The sequence below is a fragment of the Zonotrichia leucophrys genome, chromosome 1, assembly GCF_028769735.1.
Source record: "Zonotrichia leucophrys gambelii isolate GWCS_2022_RI chromosome 1, RI_Zleu_2.0, whole genome shotgun sequence".
NCBI lineage: Eukaryota > Metazoa > Chordata > Aves > Passeriformes > Passerellidae > Zonotrichia > Zonotrichia leucophrys.
The window spans coordinates 25,340,914-25,358,467 of record NC_088169.1 but is presented as its reverse complement, the minus strand read 5'-3'; the positions used below and the strand labels follow the sequence as shown (position 1 = coordinate 25,358,467).

Here is a 17,554-nt window from a genome sequence, read left to right as displayed (position 1 = left end):
AGAAGGGAAATATAACCTCATTTATCTTCTCCAGGCTTGGCAGCATGTTATACTTCACATGTTTTCAAACAGAAAAGTGTAGGAAGCATACACCATGCTTTGAAGTAGAAGATGTGGTCAAACTGAGGCAAAACATTTGTGATTTTTTTTACATCCTAGGCTGGAGCACACTAGGTCAGTAAAGGGATAGTTTTGTTTTGCTGCAGCTGAGTTTTTCCTGTAGAGAGGTACTTTAGCTTCCTGAAAGTGGGTTCTACAACCATAACTGTGGAATGGTTTGGGTTGGAAGGGATTTTCAGGAATCATCTAGTTCCAACCCTCTGGCCGTGGGCAGGGACATCTGCCAGCCACTTGAGCAGGTTGCTCAATGCCACCATCCAGCCTGGCCTGGAATATCCTTGAGGATGGGACAGCCACAGCTTTTATGTGCAACCTACTCCAGTGTCTCACTACCCTCACAGTAAAAAATGTCCTCCTTCTGTCCAATCTAAACCAAACCTCTTCCAGTTTAAAACTGCTTCCCCTTGCCCTGTACACTACAGGTCTTTTTAAGTCTCCTTTAGGTGCTTTGAGGCTGCTCTAAGATCTCCCCAGAGTCTTTTTCAGCTGAACAACCCCAGCTGTCAGCCTGTCTCCCTAGGAGAGGAGGCAGACTTGCAGCTGAGAGGCAGTGTGACAAGTCAGAGTCCTTCCATGCAGTGCTCTGGATGAGCTCACCAGGTGCAATCCTCTGTGTGCTGTGAGTGTTCCACGTGTCTGTGTGCAGGGCTCCCTGCCCTGCTCTGGGCCGCGATTGCGTGGCTTTGGGGAAACACAGCTCTGGGCACACGCACCTGGAACACACGACACACACCAAGTACAGAAGCTCAAGCCTTCTTAGCACCTGTGGGTTTTATGGTTGGTTTGTCTTTTCCCTGCACCATGCTGATGTGTTCCACTTAATGCTGTGCTGGGACCACTCTGAACAAACTTGTTAAGATCAGCTTATTGAATCAGAGAAAATGAAGAGGCAAAGCAACTGCTGAAGGAAGAACCATGTGCTGAAGTTTTATGTGCAAGAGCAATAATGATCTTTGTAGGAAGATTAGGCAATATATTAGCCATGAAAATCCAAATAGTTTGCTGCTGTTGTTGACATAATCAGTTTTTACAGATTTGTTTAACCTTCACTTGAGTTCTCTTAAAACACTGAATGTGCTGCATTGCCAGAGTTGCATGCTGTACAACCCACAAATGATAGTTTTATCATTTATCAGTGCCCACAAGCACTGCTGCCTAGCAATGTGTGGAAGAGGCAAGTTGTGTGTTCTTGGGTATTTATTATTGCCATGTTTAAGAGATTTGGCAAATATGGAAAAAATTTAGCTCACGTTGACTGCAATGCTTTCAGTACTAAGAGTTCTATTTAGTTGAAATAAATAATAGTGTGATAAGTTTGTTCAGAACTAACGCAGGGTCAGAGAGCTCATTTAAAGCTCAGGTAATTTCTCTGTTTATGGCTATATCTAATTATATGAGCAGCTAATGTAGGTCAGACAGTGTGCTAGGTAAGTACCTGAAGGCAGCCTACTAGAAAGATGGCAGGGGACTTTTTACAAGGCCATGTAGTGCCAGGACAAGAGGGAATGGTTTCAAACTGAGAGTAGGTTTAGATTAGATATTAAGAAAAAAATCTTCACTGTGAAGGTGGTGATGCACTGGAACTTGCCCTGAGAAGTTGTGGGTGCCCCATCCCTGGAAGTGTGTAAGGCCAGGTTGGATGTCACTCTGAGCAACCTGATCTAGTGAAAGATCTCCCTGTTGATGGCAGGGGGCTTGGAACAAAATTGTTTTTATGGTTCCTTCCAGTTCAACCCATTCTATGATTCTAACCTTTAACTTAATTTATATATATATATATTTTTTTTTTTCTGTGGAGGTAACACTTGTCAAGTCTGGTAAATGTCGGTTTCCTGAACACTGTAGAGTATGAATAATGGTTGTTTTAATCTGCAATGCCACAGTTTATTTGCTTTTATCATTCTAACAACAAATTAAATACTATTTTACTTGTTCATCTTAAATAAGTGATTTTAGAGACAGCTTCCCTCTTAGATCTTTTTAAGTGCAATGAAACAAACAAGTGTTCTCTGGTTGAAGAGTCTGAGTTTCAGTGGGAGGAGTTTGCTGGAAGTGCTTTTTTAATTCCTTAGTGCAAACAAAGTATTTCAACAGAGTAGTCCATATGCATTGTATGGAAAAACACAGTTTACAAAATAGAAATCACCAACAAATAGAGATGTAGAAAAAAAGGGTTTATTTATGATACAGTGAGGTTGGAATGTAATAATAAAAGCCAAGAAGCACCTGAAGCAGGAGTGAGGTGAGTTACTGAAAAATCACTGTCGTTGCTATAAATATTAATCAGATTATGTGAACATTAAATTTGTAGCTGATCCTTTTTTCCCTCCTCTCTTGCAGCACTGACAGACAACTTTGGGCCAAATTGTTTCTTTCTACACAAGAAGGAAAGAACTAGCCATTCTTGCAATTATCACCCCTTTTCTACAGGAAAGGATGATGCCAAATAAATGCCTTGCTTCTCTCCCCTCTGCTTTTGCAAGGATGACTCTGTGCAGGTTGGGATGGTGGCTATCCCACTGCCACTTGTCCCCAGCTGCCAGGACAGGACACATTAAAGAGCCAGCTGGCAGGGCTGCCAGTTCTGTGTTTGAGGGTGATGTGGGATCCAGCACTCCTGCACACCCTACCCTGTGTGCTGCTCCAACATGATGTGCCTAAAGCCTGTTTGTGATGAGTGGCTTCATTTGGGAGAGAAAAAGGTGCAATGCAAAAACCAATTGCTGCAGCTGTGGGGGTGGTGTGACACAGATAAAATGTCCACAGCATGGTGGGGCAAGGGATGGTTTGGCTTGGGATATGTCTAGGAAAAACACCATCAAGCTTGTAAAATAAAATGCTAATCTTCTTCATGTAGACTTCTAACCAAACTGAAAGACTTGCATTTTGTGATTTTCTGTTTTTGGGAGCCTATGGGGTTTGTTACTGGCAATGGTTAAGTGCTAAAGCATGGTGAGGCTTGGGAGAAAAAAAAAGATGGTGTTGGGTGTGTTTGAAATGCCCAAGCAGAAAATACTAAAATGCAAATTAGGTTTCAGTGCTGGACATGAGCATTTTGGACCACAGCATATTTTCAGTATTTTGCAACAATTTAGGACTTAGATCATCCTGTGTTAATTTATGGAACTGCAGCTGTTAGTGTTCACTGTTGTGACAAATACAGTAAATAGAAAGATACATATATTCTCTTCAGGTAAAGGTGGTGGGTATCTGACCAAGGAAACCTTTTATTACTGAAGTTTTTTTGGTGTTTCAAAGCTGTATTTCTATCATTTGGCAAATGATGTAATATTAGACTAGCAAAACGTGTATATATTCTGCATAGTGGGAGGACACACCACTAGATCTGTTCGACTTAATTTGTGTTACACTTAACTTGCTTTTATAGACATTTAAAAAATTACTTTCCATTCAGCTTTTGAGGTAATAAGTTAAAAAAGCACCAACATGATTTATTCAATTGTCTAACCACCTCAGAAGGCTCCTCAGTATAAGAACTACGTGATAAGGAGGGTCCTTATACTGTGAGACTTCTATAAGTTTTTCATACAGACTTGACATCTGCTGATGTGGCTTCGGATGAGTCCTGCCTTGAGTGTGTCTCCCGAGGGCTTGCTTTGGAAGGGCTGGTCGATGGTGGTGAGCCAGAAGCTGTATTTGTTGGCAAAGTAGTGGCAGGTTCCGCGGGCGCCGTTGCATTCGATGAAAGGAGTCGCCCTGAAATCCTCCAGGCAGCTCCCGGGGGAAACCAGCGACTGTCCCCCGCCTTCATCACCAGCAGCAGTGTGCTAAGGGAGACAAGCAGGGCACTGTTCAGAGCGTAGCCTCAGGCAGAGCTGCCATCAACTCACATGTGTGAAAAGAGAAAAACCACTACGATTGCTCCCAATTCTTATCTCCAGAGCAGAAAGTTGGCCAGTCCTGCAGCTGTGTGAGGGTTTGCCTATGCTGTAACTATATAAAGCAGCTAGCCCACGTGCTGATGCCTCTTTGAAATCTTCTAACAAACATCTTTTCTGTAGTTAAGATTCTCACTGTTGGAAATCTTAGAATTGGAGAATCATTTAGGTGGAAAGGGCCCACTGGAGGTCACTTGCCCCAGTTCCCTGCTCAAACCAGAGCTGACACACCAAAGCTGCCCTCAGTTGCTCCAAGGTGCTGTAGAGTTGTTAATACCTCTAAGGATGGACCTCCCACAACTTGTCTGTGCATCTTGCTCCTCTGTTTTACTTGTCCTCATTAAGAATAATTTTTCACCATATATTTAATTCAAACTTCCCAAATTATAAAGTCTTACTCTGCACTGCATGTGAGGAGCACTGCAGAAACAGAATTAGCTTCTATACAATAACTAGTTCCTTGAATGACATGTTTTTTTAGCAGTGAATTACACCAGAATCATGCACCTTTACACCACTCAACTGTTGCCTTTGACAGGTTCTGTGATAATGAACTGAATGTTGCTTTTCTTCTGTCAAAGGTATTACTAACAAAATGGGCATTTTTTTCTGTCCCTTTAATAAATATACAGCTGTATTTTTAAGTTATACTGTAGATTTTTTTGTTAGGAACTGAAACAATCTGTAATATAAAAGAAAGCAGCTGGAAAATAAAGTTCTTAAACAGTTTTGTAAATGTAGGGAATGTAAGAGGCAGCATAAATAATTTCAACTTTGAGGCCTCTGCAGTTGGAGCTGGAAAGCAGACAGTAAAACCTGCTGATGCTATTTGAGCCCTGGGATGGGAGCAGCCCTGCTTGGCAATCTCAGGTTGAGCTCTGGTATTTCATGTTTGGTCTGTAAGCTCCAACTCTATCCTTATAACATCTCTTCTGGTATTCACTACGGCTTTTTATCCTCCTGCAATGCTTACCCATATAGGATGTGTGATAGTGGAGTGCCCTCACTACATGAAATCTCATGGACTTCTCTGGCTTCTTTGGGCAGGCTGTGCTGACTGAGGATTGTCCCTTACTCAGGGGAAGGAGGTGACAAATTTAAGCCAAGGAATTAAAACAGCATGTACTCTGAGAAAACCACAAGTGTGCTCTACGTCTTCCACAGTTGCCTGAGAAGCAAAAATGCATGCACCAAACACTTCATTTGCTCCACAAGCTAGCTGGGAAAACGGGGATTTTTCTCACAGTGCTGACAGACTTTGTTCTGGCAAAAAGTTCTTGCTAAGGTGACAACTTTGCTCTTAACAATGCTCAGTGTTTACATGGGGCTCTGCAAATATTTAATTAATTCTTGGCATTCTTGTGAAGGAACTATGAGATTGGTATCAGGGCTTTTTATAGAAGCAGAAGAAAGGTCAAACACAGGGATGGTAAAAAATTTGACCTACTCTCTCAAAATGTAGGGATTTTTTTTCCTGTACCTAATTTTGGATTTGCCTGTATCTTATTTTCTGAAAAATTAAGTTTTTGGCTTTTGACATACAAATGGTTTGTGGGTAAGACTGATTATTGTTTTTTTATGATGTCTTCTGCCACAGAAATCTTGTTTCTTTTCCAGTACTGTTTACTTCAGGATTCAGCCCAGTCTTCAAAAAGTTAACAACATGGGCATGCTGCTGCAGGTTTTGACCATTGTGTTCATCAAGCAAGTCAGAAAAATGAGCATCTGTCAGACCATTCACTGACATTTTAGATGCTCTTTACCATGCTAAGCTCTCTGGGGCACCTTATCTCTTATCCCTCTGTACAGTCTTGCAAAAAAAGTTTGGGCCCTTTAGTAGGTCTCCTGCTGCACACCCAGCACTAAGTTTTTCTGTAACATCCCATTTCCTAATTATAAGATCACAAGATTGAAGAGCTCATGTACACAATGGGATGTACAGCTCAGCCCTTACTGCCAACAACACTGAAACTTAATTTTTAAAACAATCAGAGGCTGTCTCTCTTTCCAGAGTAAGTGAAAGACTTTGGCTTCAAAATATTTGACCAAAACACCATCAATTATTAAATTTCGAAAAGAAGGGAAAAAGAATGTTGCTGCTTTTCCTTTTTTCCCCCTAGATCAGCTTCTTAGTAGTGATGTATGTTAATAACTCCAAATCTTTAGCTGTTACAATGCTCTGTATGCTCCCGTTGCACCTCAGTGTAATTTTATTTGTTAAGTCACAGCTGTCCTTTAGTTCTGTTCTGAAGTGCTATTTTGTACATAAACTAAGGTCTCCAGATGCTACTCTGACAAGAGACAATTTTCTCTGAAATTCACAGAAATTTTCATCTTCCTAGAAATTACTTTTGTAGTTCCCTGGTTCCCCAGTATGATGCATGGGTTTGCTCTTGCTGCCTCTGAAGCAGAGCAGCCTCACTAGTACCAAACACTCAATTTTAAACCCCATTGCTGCACAAAATGTGACCCTGGAGACCCAATACCATAAGGAAGGAATATCCGATCCACAAACTGCGCCAGCCTTCAGGGCAGTGAGGAATAGAAGCTTCTTGGCTGTGGACAGCAATTGCCACAGCTGGGGCCTCACAGACTGAGCAGCGACTGATATACGGCCTAATCTCTTCTTCTGCCACGGGCATCATTGGGAGAGGTGCTGTAGTGGAGAGCCAGTAGGATTTATCATTTCGACTTGCATAGTAGCAAATATCCCCAGGGTTACAGTAGAGGAATGGCATGGTGCTAAAGCGAGACAAACACGAGCCAGCCAGCCCTGTTCAAAAAGGAGAAGAAAAAGGCAATCATTCTCACAGAAGACAATGCACACTTCCAGTTTCCTGCTCTTTCCCAAGTACCTCCCAGGAAAGCCCCGTGGTCCAGAATGTTTTGCTGGCTTTACAGGTGCCCTCAAACAACACTAATGATTTGCAGGAGCTCTCTGAGGGGCACTCCATGAAGACATGTAGTTTTTATATTCTCATTTTGGTGCTTCCTAAGCCTGTTTGTTGTAGTCCCAGCTTTTGGAATCCAGGCTGCTGCCAGCAGCTGTAAGACCATGTCTGGCCAGTCTGTTTAGGTCCACTCTGGCCAGCTATGGACCCCGGCCCACACAGTCCTACATGGATGAAAGCAAAAGACCAGAAGTGCTCTTCTCCATGTGGGGGATGAATGTCCTCTGGTTATTGGCTTGAGAACCACCAGATGGAAAAACCTGCATGGGAAGAGACCTCATGGCTCATGGTGGGAGACTTATACCCAGGGAATGGGGGGCGGAGGAGGAGGACCATGGCAAATGGGATACCCTGCAGGGAGGGGTGAGGGGAGGGACTGACCAGGGAATAGACCACCAGGGGGTAATGGGGACAGAGGTGGCTGAGGGAGAAACCGTGTGACAGGAGAGGGGGAAGAACAAACCGTGTGATATAACATAAACTATTCAGTGCGATATAAAGACTACTCTGTGCAAATCTCTAACAACCCAGTGCAAAACAACAACGAAATAAACTATTTAGTGCAATACAACGAGCAGTATTTGTACATACCTAGATCCTGGTTGTGTGCTTTCTCTTGTCCTTCAAAATACAGCAGGCTGTATCCACTCCAGAGTTTGTTCATGCCCACTGGGCACATGGGCTCTTGGTCAGACTGGCTGTGCTTCACCAGCAGGTATCCCATGCTGACACTGCGGCCTGGCATGCCTGGGGGCCCAGGGCTGCCAGGCCGGCCTGGCTGGCCTTAGAGGAGAGCAGAAAAGAAAGAATACAACTGGGTTTGTGGTCCCACGAAGGATCTGGTGCTAGCTGATATTCCAGCTAAGCTGCTGACAAACAGCTTAATGAATGGCATGATGCCTTTGCTTTATGCTAAGTTATTGTTAGAAGAGCTGCAGTTCTAGGATTATAACAGTTGCTGGATCAGGCTCCCTGGTTACTAACATAATGAATTTCACACCAGAAGTAGGGAAAGTCACAAATAAAGTTCTGATGAATTTGAGCATACAGAGATGAGCAGATTTTCCCTTTAAAATATTTTCTTAGTCCAAGATTAACCAATGGTTGTTGGACTTCTTGCATTTGACTCATACATTTGAAACTATGCTCTGCAAATACCTGTTTTTTGTGTGCTTAGCTAACTAAGATAGTAATAGTTCTGCTCTTTGATTTGATAAGGACACAGGTATTTCCTTTACAGACACATTCCCTTCCACTTCATCTATCCAAGTCTCACCTACCCAGCCATTCATCTCCATGAATGTAACTGTTAGTTAAACACTACGCTGAAAATACTTAAAGAGAATAAATACACTCAGAATGAAACAAACTCATGAGTGGACTGATATTTACAGCTATCAAAATTTATTCTGAAAATACTGCTCTAAGGTAACTCTTAACATTTAATTAGTTGTCCCTTGTCAAGTATCTATGAAAACAGATGCTTTCCTCCCCTTCCCTCCCCTCCTCCACCTTCCTTTTGCTCCCTGCCCTCTTCTCTCACCCCCTCCTCTCTCTCCTCTCATTTCTTTCCATTGTAGTAACTGCAGAGTGATGAAGTGCAGAGAAATGGGAAAGAGGAAAAAAGTGCTGTGTGATATTTCTTACCTTCAAATCCCACTGGACCCTGAAATCCCATTCCTCCTTGTTCCCCTCTGGAGCCAGGAGGAGCTGGAATGCCACCCCTGCCCTGGAGTCCTGGCTCTCCTGGTGAGCCTCTGAAACCTTATACAACAATGGTTGTAAGCACAGTGACTGCAGACATATCAACATGCCCATCCCACTTTGTTAACAGGAGCTCTACTTGAGTACGTTTGGTCCTGTCCGCTGGGCTTGCACTGAAGGTAAGACCCTATGGTACTTCCTCAGGCAAAAAGCACCAAGTTCATTGGAAAGGGGGTCAAGACTTGCTGGGGTCAAGACTACCTGAGTACCACAACCTTAATCCTTCACTCGTGGCACCACTTATCTCTGATGAGGATCATGGCAAAAGGTGCAGTGCATCAGCTCTACACGTCACTGATGCTATGTTATTCCCCAAGCTGACAGTGCTCCCACAAGGATGTGCACTTTTCCACCAAAGATGTTCAGTCTTGATGTGCATGAGATCCCTATCTGATGTTGCTTTGGCTTTGGGAGTGTTGCCAAAGTTATTTCCTGTTTTGCTTATGTTCTGAATGCTAGGAGGAGGAAGAAAGCTGAAGCCTCAGCTTTGGAAGACTGAAAGTTGACTCTCCTTTCTGGATTACAGACTTAAAGTAGAAGAGCATCAAATCAGTGCTCTGGTGGCCTCAGTCTGCTAAGGGGAACAGCTTTCAGTCGGAATGTGTGATTCCTACCTGGATCTCCTGGTGGGCCCTGAGGTCCCATATCTCCTGGGCTTCCCTGAGGTCCTATACTTCCACGGGGACCTGGTGAACCTTGCTCAGCAACCAGCCTTGGAGGATCAGGGGCTCGCCCAGGAGAGCCTGGAGGTCCCTGGAAGCCTGTCATTAGAAGCAGGATGAGAAAGTTTGATTAAAAATAAAAACCTGGACCACCCTGTATTTTTTCCTAATGTACTTTCATCCAGAGACATGTTGTTCTTACTTGGCTGCGTATGCATGAGAGGGCTATGGTCTGCAACTCACCAGCTTGGGTACAGCAGCTATATTGTATTGGGGAAATATGTGTGGGTATGGGATGCCCAAGATGAGACAATTTCCAAGTATGGGATCATTTCCAAGAGACTGTCTTCACCTGAACTGTACACAGATAGGCAAAAGGAAATTATTGATGCTACTGCTCCCTTATTTATGATACAGGAAGCTGGGAAGTTCTCCCCAAACAGTTGCAAGTCTCTGAGGTGCAGCACCATCTTTTGGTGGGCTTCAAGAGACACAAACACGTGATGGTACAGATAGAGTGATGGATTTTAAAGCTCTCTTTAAATATTCAGGATGTCTTCTCTGGAGGATTAATTTAGACAATAAATCCTTCTTTTTATTGACTAAAAAAGCAGCTCTGATTTTGGAGTTGGCACCTCATATAAGTCAAATCCATAAAGCCAAAACTTGACTCTCATGTTAAATTCAGGCATCTGCTCCCTGGAAGTTTCCAGAATTCACAGACTCATGCAGGATGGAGGGCTCTGGAGGTCACCAAGCCCAACCTGCTGCTCAAAGCAGGGCCAGTTAGATCAGCTCTGTGGAGCTGCAGAACGAGTGGTTTCAGCAGGAGTCACACATCTGACTGCACACACTTACCCGTTACTCCTCTATCCCCCTTGGGTCCGATGGGTCCCAGGTCACCTGGAAATCCTACCGTGCCCATAAAGCCAATGACACCTTGCTCACCCCTGGGACCTTTAATGCAAAATGATAAGTTGCATTATTGCATTTCAGTACAAATCAAGTGAGTGCAAAAGTCATGGTGTTAAAGCTGCTGTAGCACAGAAGGCTCCCCTGCTTCCTGCCACGATCAGCATTTCCCATCCTTACCTTTTGGTCCAGGGAATCCAGGCAGGCCAGGCCTTCCTGATAATCCAGGATCACCTCTACTTCCTTTTGGGCCGATTTCTCCAGTCCTACCTGTTTCTCCACTTTCTCCTTTGCTTCCTGGTGGAGCAGGTGTTCCAGGCTGGCCCTGTGGTCCTGGATAGCCTGTTTAGAGGACATATAGATTGTAATCTGTTTATACAGATTATATAGATTGTAATCTGTTTATACTTAACATCTGGGCACAGAGGAAAGTAACAGAACTATCTAACTGTATCCCATCAGGTTCTATTTCCTTAATTTAAGCAGGGGACAGATTTATTCAGCATTCGTGCTCCTGCTCTCAGGCTGGCAGCAGTGGCAGAGGAATTAGAGTATGAAGTTCCCACAAAACAGTGTTATCTCAAGCAAGATTTCAGCAGAAATAGGGTGCCTGCTGAGATACAGCCTTCCATGAGCTATTCCTTCACTAGCAAATGCCCCACTTCCCTAGGTGTTTCCTTGCCTCATCCTAAATTATCCAAGTAGCTAGAGAGAAATCAGAGAGCAGCAAGTATCTGACTCAGAGCCAAGGACTTACTGTTCTGTGTATCTCAGTGCTTCAGCTGAACATCTGGAACCAAATAAGTACTTCATGCTGTCTTGGGAATGATGGGAACAGCTTCTTTTTCTAGAATTTCATATTGCCTGGAGCTAAACCTGGCAGGTTTCTCTTCAGTTACCTCTGCTGCTTACAAGACATTTGGACTTTTTTTTCTGAGGAGAGAACTACCCTTACTATGTAGGGTTTTGAGTGGGGCATCTCTTGTGCTGCCTTTTGAAGCTGGATCCCATGAGGATACGATTGCAAGATGTATGTGGCAAAGTCAGAGTGAGCCATACTTGTCTCACCATTTTGGCTGGGATATGGTGTTCCTGTTTCCACTCTCCTGACTGCTTGGAGAGTTGGAATCAGTATGCAGAGCCAGGCCAACTAACATCCTCTTTAAACTTGGAAGCCTAGGCATTTTGTTGGTTTTCAGCTGGTTTGTGTGATCTAAGTTTTCGCTGAGTTTACAAAAAAATTTCCATCCATCATATAAAGATGTTAGTGGAACAACTTCTGTTACAAGCTCTGCATAGTGGCACTGCTGTTTGAAATGATTGTGCAGTCCAATAAGGAACAGGAATTTTCAAGAAGGAAGAGCTAATAGTTTCCAGTGTAATTTAGCTTGCATGGTCATTTCACATAGGAGAATTTTGTGAATGATTAAGACTATTTAATAGACTTCCAAGTCTGCCACAGACCTCAGATTTTACAGTAGTAGATTAGCATAATGCTTCTGAAAGTTGTCAAGAGAATTCTGGATTATTTAATCTGTTATTTGCATGAAGATCAAACCCTCCCATGAGGACAACCTGGAGGAACTGCCTTTTGCTTTCACGAGGTTATTATCTATCTGATAACCTCTCTATTATCTGATCTACCATGAGTTCTGTCAGACAATTTTAGTGCTATATTTAGGGCTACTTTACTGATTCAAGACAGAAATAACAATGACTGCTGTTGCATGAATTACCTGGCACTCCATCTAGACCTGGGGAACCTTTATCACCAGGATATCCTGATATATTTGAAATCCCAGGGGGCCCTGGAAATCCTTCCTGCCCAGGAATACCAAAGGTTCCTGGGACTCCTGAAGGGAAAAAAAGAAATAATTAATACTGCAAGAAAAATGCACAATTGCAATTAAAATGACTCACCTGAGACTAAGGAGTGGGATTTTCAAAATAGAAAACACCTGCAGTTCCCACTGATTTTTGTTTTACTTTTTCAGATGATACTGTGGAAGTTTTTTTTTTTTTTTAAAAAGAACCAAATACTGTCCTCTGCCAAAGCTCTCTGGATAGCAAATTACATTTCACTGTGTTGAATACTAATAATCTTGTGTCTGCCAGGTAAAGTATTATTTCAAGATAAGAAATACTCAAAATATAATAGGTATACTGAAGCAGGAAGGAAAGCAGCTTTGTTCTTCTGTGCCTGCAGGGTGAGGGCTGACAATTAGCATTATCTGGCATGAGTTAAAACCAAAAGTTCAAATCCAAGAAGTTCTCTAGAGATGAAAAATTGTTAAGCGGTCAAAAGTCTGCCCTACCAATAACAGATTATTCTTTTGTTAGGAATTTGACCTTCTGTTTATAATTGTGACAAATAAAAATGAATGAGGTAAGCTGTTTTTTTGAATGCTTGATAATAAATCTCTGAATGGTGTTTGAGATGGCATAGCATCTTAGTAACAATAAAAGAATATGTAACACAAAAGAATATGTATGAACCATTGATCCAAGCAGGCAAAGGCTTTGTTTAAAAAACAACCCCCCCCAAACCATATGTAATTAGTTTATTTGTTCATAACATCAGTCTGGTGGCTTCTTGATGGATGAAAACCAGGTGGTGACCCATTCTGAGATGAGCACAGTCTGCTACAGCACAGAGGGCTGGAGCTTACTCTGCACAAGGGGTAGATGGCACCAGCAAAGCACTGGGTATGGGAACAGAGCCCCCGAGGTGCCAGCACACATTGAGAGGCAGTGAGGCTTTCAGGAGAAAGGGAAATATGGACAGGTTTGAGCACAAAGAGCTTCTGTGTAACCAGAACTTGATCGAAAATATCTGGGGAGCTGATGGCTGAGAGTAGCTCTGGCATTTGCAGCTTGGGTGCTACACGATGGGGAGGCAGCGAGGCTGTGCAGCACTGGGGAACACACACTGCTGATCCTGAGCAAGGGCTGCCTGAGCTGCAACACAAACTCCAAACAGTGACCTCCCCAGCTTCGGAAGCTCACCTATTCACCTGTGTACCCCAGAGTGTATTTTGTGACATCTCTAACACCCACAGATAACAAGTCACAGGTGGATGCCATTCTCTGGAGCACAGACCTGGAACACCTCTCTCTCCCTTCTGGCCTGGAGGTCCTCGGCTGCCTTCTACTCTGCTTGGCTCTCCTGCTTCTCCTTTGTCCCCCACTGGACCTGGGAAACCTGCAGAGCCGTACCCATCTGGACCTGTTGAGTTGTTCAGATAAAGAGGAAAGCTGAAACATTTCTGCATATAACAGTCCATGCTAAAGTGCATGTACCAAGCATATGGTACATGCACTACAAAATACATGAGTCTGTAATGGTTCATTGGATAAAAGGCTCATGGTGAGAAAAAAGGCCTTGACATTTTAACTTTATCAGAGAAAAGAAACAATGATTTGAAGTTGTGCTCTGATCCACCTGTGGGGTAGCATATAGTGTGTGAGATGTTTGCCAGAGCCCACAATAATGAAGCACATTCCAAAGTTTTGGAGGACACAGTTTAAAAAATTGCATTACAAAGATGTCACTGACCAAACTTGAAGAGAACACAGTGTTGTGCCTATGAACAGGCAGAGAAACAGCGTCACTTACCTGGTGATCCTGGTAAGCCCTTAGTGCCTGGTAAACCATGCAGTCCACTGATTCCTCTGAAGCCAGGCTGGCCTGTTTTAAAATTATATTCATGGTTATCATAATACTTTATATTAGTCTGTATATATTCCTGGGCAAAAAAAAATCTAATGCTTGAATAAATGCTATTCTATGTTAAAATATGCTGTATTATATGCAAATGAATTAATTACTGTAAGTTTATTATTAAATACATCACACTATGGTTTTGTGATTGGCAAATTTTGTTCTTATCCAATAAACTCATTACTCAAGAGATATTTTTAAAAATATCTCTGATCCATCTGGCAGCATGTCATTAGTTCCAGTCTTGCTGCCATAGTTTTTTTAATACCCATTTAGTTTTCCAAAATCCTCAAGCCAAGACAATTATGACATAATTGTAGACTCTAAATATGGTTATAATAAAGCTGTCTTCAGGAGCAATTGATTCTGTGTCATTTAAAAAAACCCCAAAACTCTAAAAAAAGTCTGGTAGCTACTGTTACTATTGTTACAGGTAAAATTTATTCCATCTATTTGTACCTGTCAAAGTGGTAAGTATGATGTTAAAGCTAGACAATGGCCAGAGCTCTGGAGGACTATTCAGTCTCAGAAAAATAAGTGTCTGTCTGTCTCTCTTCACTGTCTAAAAAGGCAGTCTTCATAACTGTATTAGCTTAGCTTTGAGGCAGATTCAGATAGAAGAATCTTACTAAAAGACTTCTGGCTGAAAGGTAGAAAAAAATCTGCTTCCTTAATATATTGAGGAATTAAGTGGCAACCATTGAGATTCTGTATCCTGTGATACAAACAGCTTCATTTTAAACTATCACCTGCATTTTCACAGCACAATTCTGCCTAAACCATAAGTCATTTATTCTTGAAACTAGATATTGAATCAGTTAAAAGTTTTTGGTGATGATGCAGGACAAATACATTGTTTACTATGTAATGCCACATTATAATATTCTCATATTGTATATTACTATCCTTGATGCATGTTTAATAATTTTTATGGCTTTTTTTCTTCCTAGCTGTCACGAAAAACAAAAATGTTTCTTGCAAACTGCTTTCCTAGTTGAAGAGGTCATAAACAGTTAAAACAAGCTGAAAAGACACCAGAAGCCATAAATCAGTAACATCTCATTGTTAATACACTTGGACTTTGTGAGGAACAAATATTTTAGTACAGGAAACTCTGCCACTCTGAACTGCAAAACCCCCCTTTCTTCTTCTTCACTCCAAAAGAACATTTGCAAGTGCTCCCACAGAAATGATTGAATAGCTGAAGCTGAACAAATACCTGCTTGTCCTGGTAAGCCAGGCCAGCCAGGAGCTCCCTTTTGACCTGTAAGTCCAGGAGTGCCAGGGCTTCCTTGCTGCCCTGGGGGGCCAACCAGTCCTGGCAAACCTGCGTGACAACAATGAATCATTGCTCATGAGCATCCTTAAAACCAACAGCCAAAACTTGTGCTACTTTCATTCTCCCAGGCAGAAAAAGGAAGACCTTCCCTTCCCGATGGCATTGTATGGCACTGCACTGCTCATCCAAGTGGAAGAAAACCAAAGAGAGCACAGGCAGGAGAGACAAAGTATAAAAGAAGAGCTCATTACAAACTTCAGGTTTCTGACAGTCTCAGAAAGACAGCAGGCTCCTCCTAATAAAATAACTTGACTTCTATTGCCAGTTACAAGTGATTTCATTTCTGTGCATGTCACTTTCCCCTTCTGCTGCACTTGTTTTGCCTTTCCCACTGAGAAGCTGATCAGACAAGAAATGTTTCCCAGTGAGGCAACTGTTGAAGTTCTTCCAGTCTTGGCTGGAGTTTTTAGGCCCTCTAATGAGAAGAAATGTGGAGCACTGTTCTAAAAGAGCATTTCCATGATCCTCCTGCAATAGGACATGTTCTTAAGCCCTGAGTGTGTGATCAAGCAACAGCTGAACCTCACTTGGCTTCTCTTGTAGAGTTGGCCCATGAGCCTGGCTCAAAGGCTCTGTAACTGTGTCCTGGGAGATAGTGATTTCATTTGTGGCAGGAAAGGTCACTGAAAAGCCTACTCCTTGTAATAATGAGACATTAGAATGCCTCAGTATGCCAGCAATACAACACTTTGACTGGACACATGGTTACTATAGAAAAGGAAAAACTGGTATCAAGTAGAGTTAAGTTTTTGCAATTTCCTCTTAACTTCTGCTGTTTTCACATCCTTGTCACTGCTCCTCACCAATTTACAGAATGCTAAGCATATTAAAAACTTAACTACTTTCTTTTGATGGAAGGAGTACTTTTCTTTGTCCTCTTAAACAATGTTATTCTTTGGAGTATTAAAAAGAATATTTACCTTCTTGTCCCACAGAGCCAGGGACACCCTGCGTGCCCTTGAGACCTTCAATGCCAGGGAAACCAGGATCACCACCTTCTCCTTTTGGTCCCACACCTCCTCTTATGCCTGGAAAACCACAAAACCATTATGTTCTTTTAATTCCTTTAATGTTGATTTAAGCAAACGAGCATAACATGAACTTGGCTACTGAATGGGTCCCGGTCTTGCCACATAAAGACATTCTTCTAGTCAGGGTGCTTACATAATCTGGGAGCATGAACAGTCCTCTGGCTGAATGATCATCAAACTTGTTTTTAAAAGTGCTCCCAAATTATGTGGAATTCATATTCAACACTAATGATGTTCAAGTACACTGTATGTACAGGGAAATTTAATATACTACCTAACAACTCAATCCAAAATCTACAAGACTTTGCTATCCCACCTTCTAGAATCACGGCCTGATAATGCTCCTTTTGTCATCAACAGCAAAACAAATTATACAGAAATGTTTACTGGAGTTGCCAGTGATGATGTTTACTGCAATAATGGTACTTTGAGTTGAAGAGGTAAATATAACACATATTAATTTCAATAAAGAAAAGATGAACCTCTCCAGGAGCTGTCATGAGAACACAGGTTCAAGAGCCACCAAAAGCCCATGGAAAGCTTCCTCTCCCTTCCTCTGGGAACTTTGTTATGTGAAAAGAAATACATTCAGACAGCAACTGTGAAATTAATACCTGTTAAGCCTGGCACACCAACTTCCCCTTTCAGGCCTGGCATTCCTGGTAAGTTTATAGTGTCTCCCCGATCACCTGTTTCAAACAAAAATCAACACATGAGTGGTAAGGCTTTAATTTAAACAGTACTTCCTGTTGTTTTGAAGGAATTGCAACTTCAGAGGCAAAATTCTGCAACCATTATCTCTGTAGAATAAAAGAGAAGTAAATTAAAGACAGTAAAAAAAGTGTCAGCAGCAGCCTCCCTCCTTGCCACAGAAGAGTTTATCCATGGACTGCATGAGTTGCATGAAATGAACAGTATTAACCTTTTTAGAGTCTTCCACACCTACAATATCATTCTGTGAGACTGCAGAAAGACTTTGAGATTGAAGACACACTGAGACCCCTCAGAACTTAATGTCAAGAATTTGATGGGTGATGAATACAGAGAGTGCTCAGATAAGAGAACAAACTCACCTATTTCTCCATGTGAGCCAGGAGTACCAAAATGGCCTGAAATTCCTGGAATGCCCTTTTCTCCCTATCATATGATTGAAAA

At 42.2% G+C, this 17,554-nt stretch overlaps 1 protein-coding gene across 1 annotated transcript in view; it reads right to left on the bottom strand.

Annotated features, from left to right (window-relative positions):
• Positions 1 to 3,479: 3,479 nt before the first annotated feature.
• Positions 3,480 to 17,554, bottom strand: part of COL4A2 (collagen type IV alpha 2 chain) — a 143,255-nt gene continuing 129,180 nt past the window's right edge. Inside the window, exons 35-48 of the mRNA XM_064708978.1 lie at positions 17,473 to 17,536; positions 17,014 to 17,088; positions 16,289 to 16,396; positions 15,249 to 15,356; positions 13,925 to 13,996; positions 13,409 to 13,534; positions 12,045 to 12,161; positions 10,489 to 10,650; positions 10,255 to 10,353; positions 9,349 to 9,495; positions 8,618 to 8,734; positions 7,562 to 7,753; positions 6,506 to 6,792; positions 3,480 to 3,908 (exon numbers count right to left, since the gene is read on the bottom strand). Coding sequence (XP_064565048.1) covers positions 3,654 to 3,908; positions 6,506 to 6,792; positions 7,562 to 7,753; positions 8,618 to 8,734; positions 9,349 to 9,495; positions 10,255 to 10,353; positions 10,489 to 10,650; positions 12,045 to 12,161; positions 13,409 to 13,534; positions 13,925 to 13,996; positions 15,249 to 15,356; positions 16,289 to 16,396; positions 17,014 to 17,088; positions 17,473 to 17,536 — 1,929 coding nt within the window. The 3' untranslated portion in view covers positions 3,480 to 3,653. The remainder of the gene's footprint in view (positions 3,909 to 6,505; positions 6,793 to 7,561; positions 7,754 to 8,617; positions 8,735 to 9,348; positions 9,496 to 10,254; positions 10,354 to 10,488; positions 10,651 to 12,044; positions 12,162 to 13,408; positions 13,535 to 13,924; positions 13,997 to 15,248; positions 15,357 to 16,288; positions 16,397 to 17,013; positions 17,089 to 17,472; positions 17,537 to 17,554) is intronic.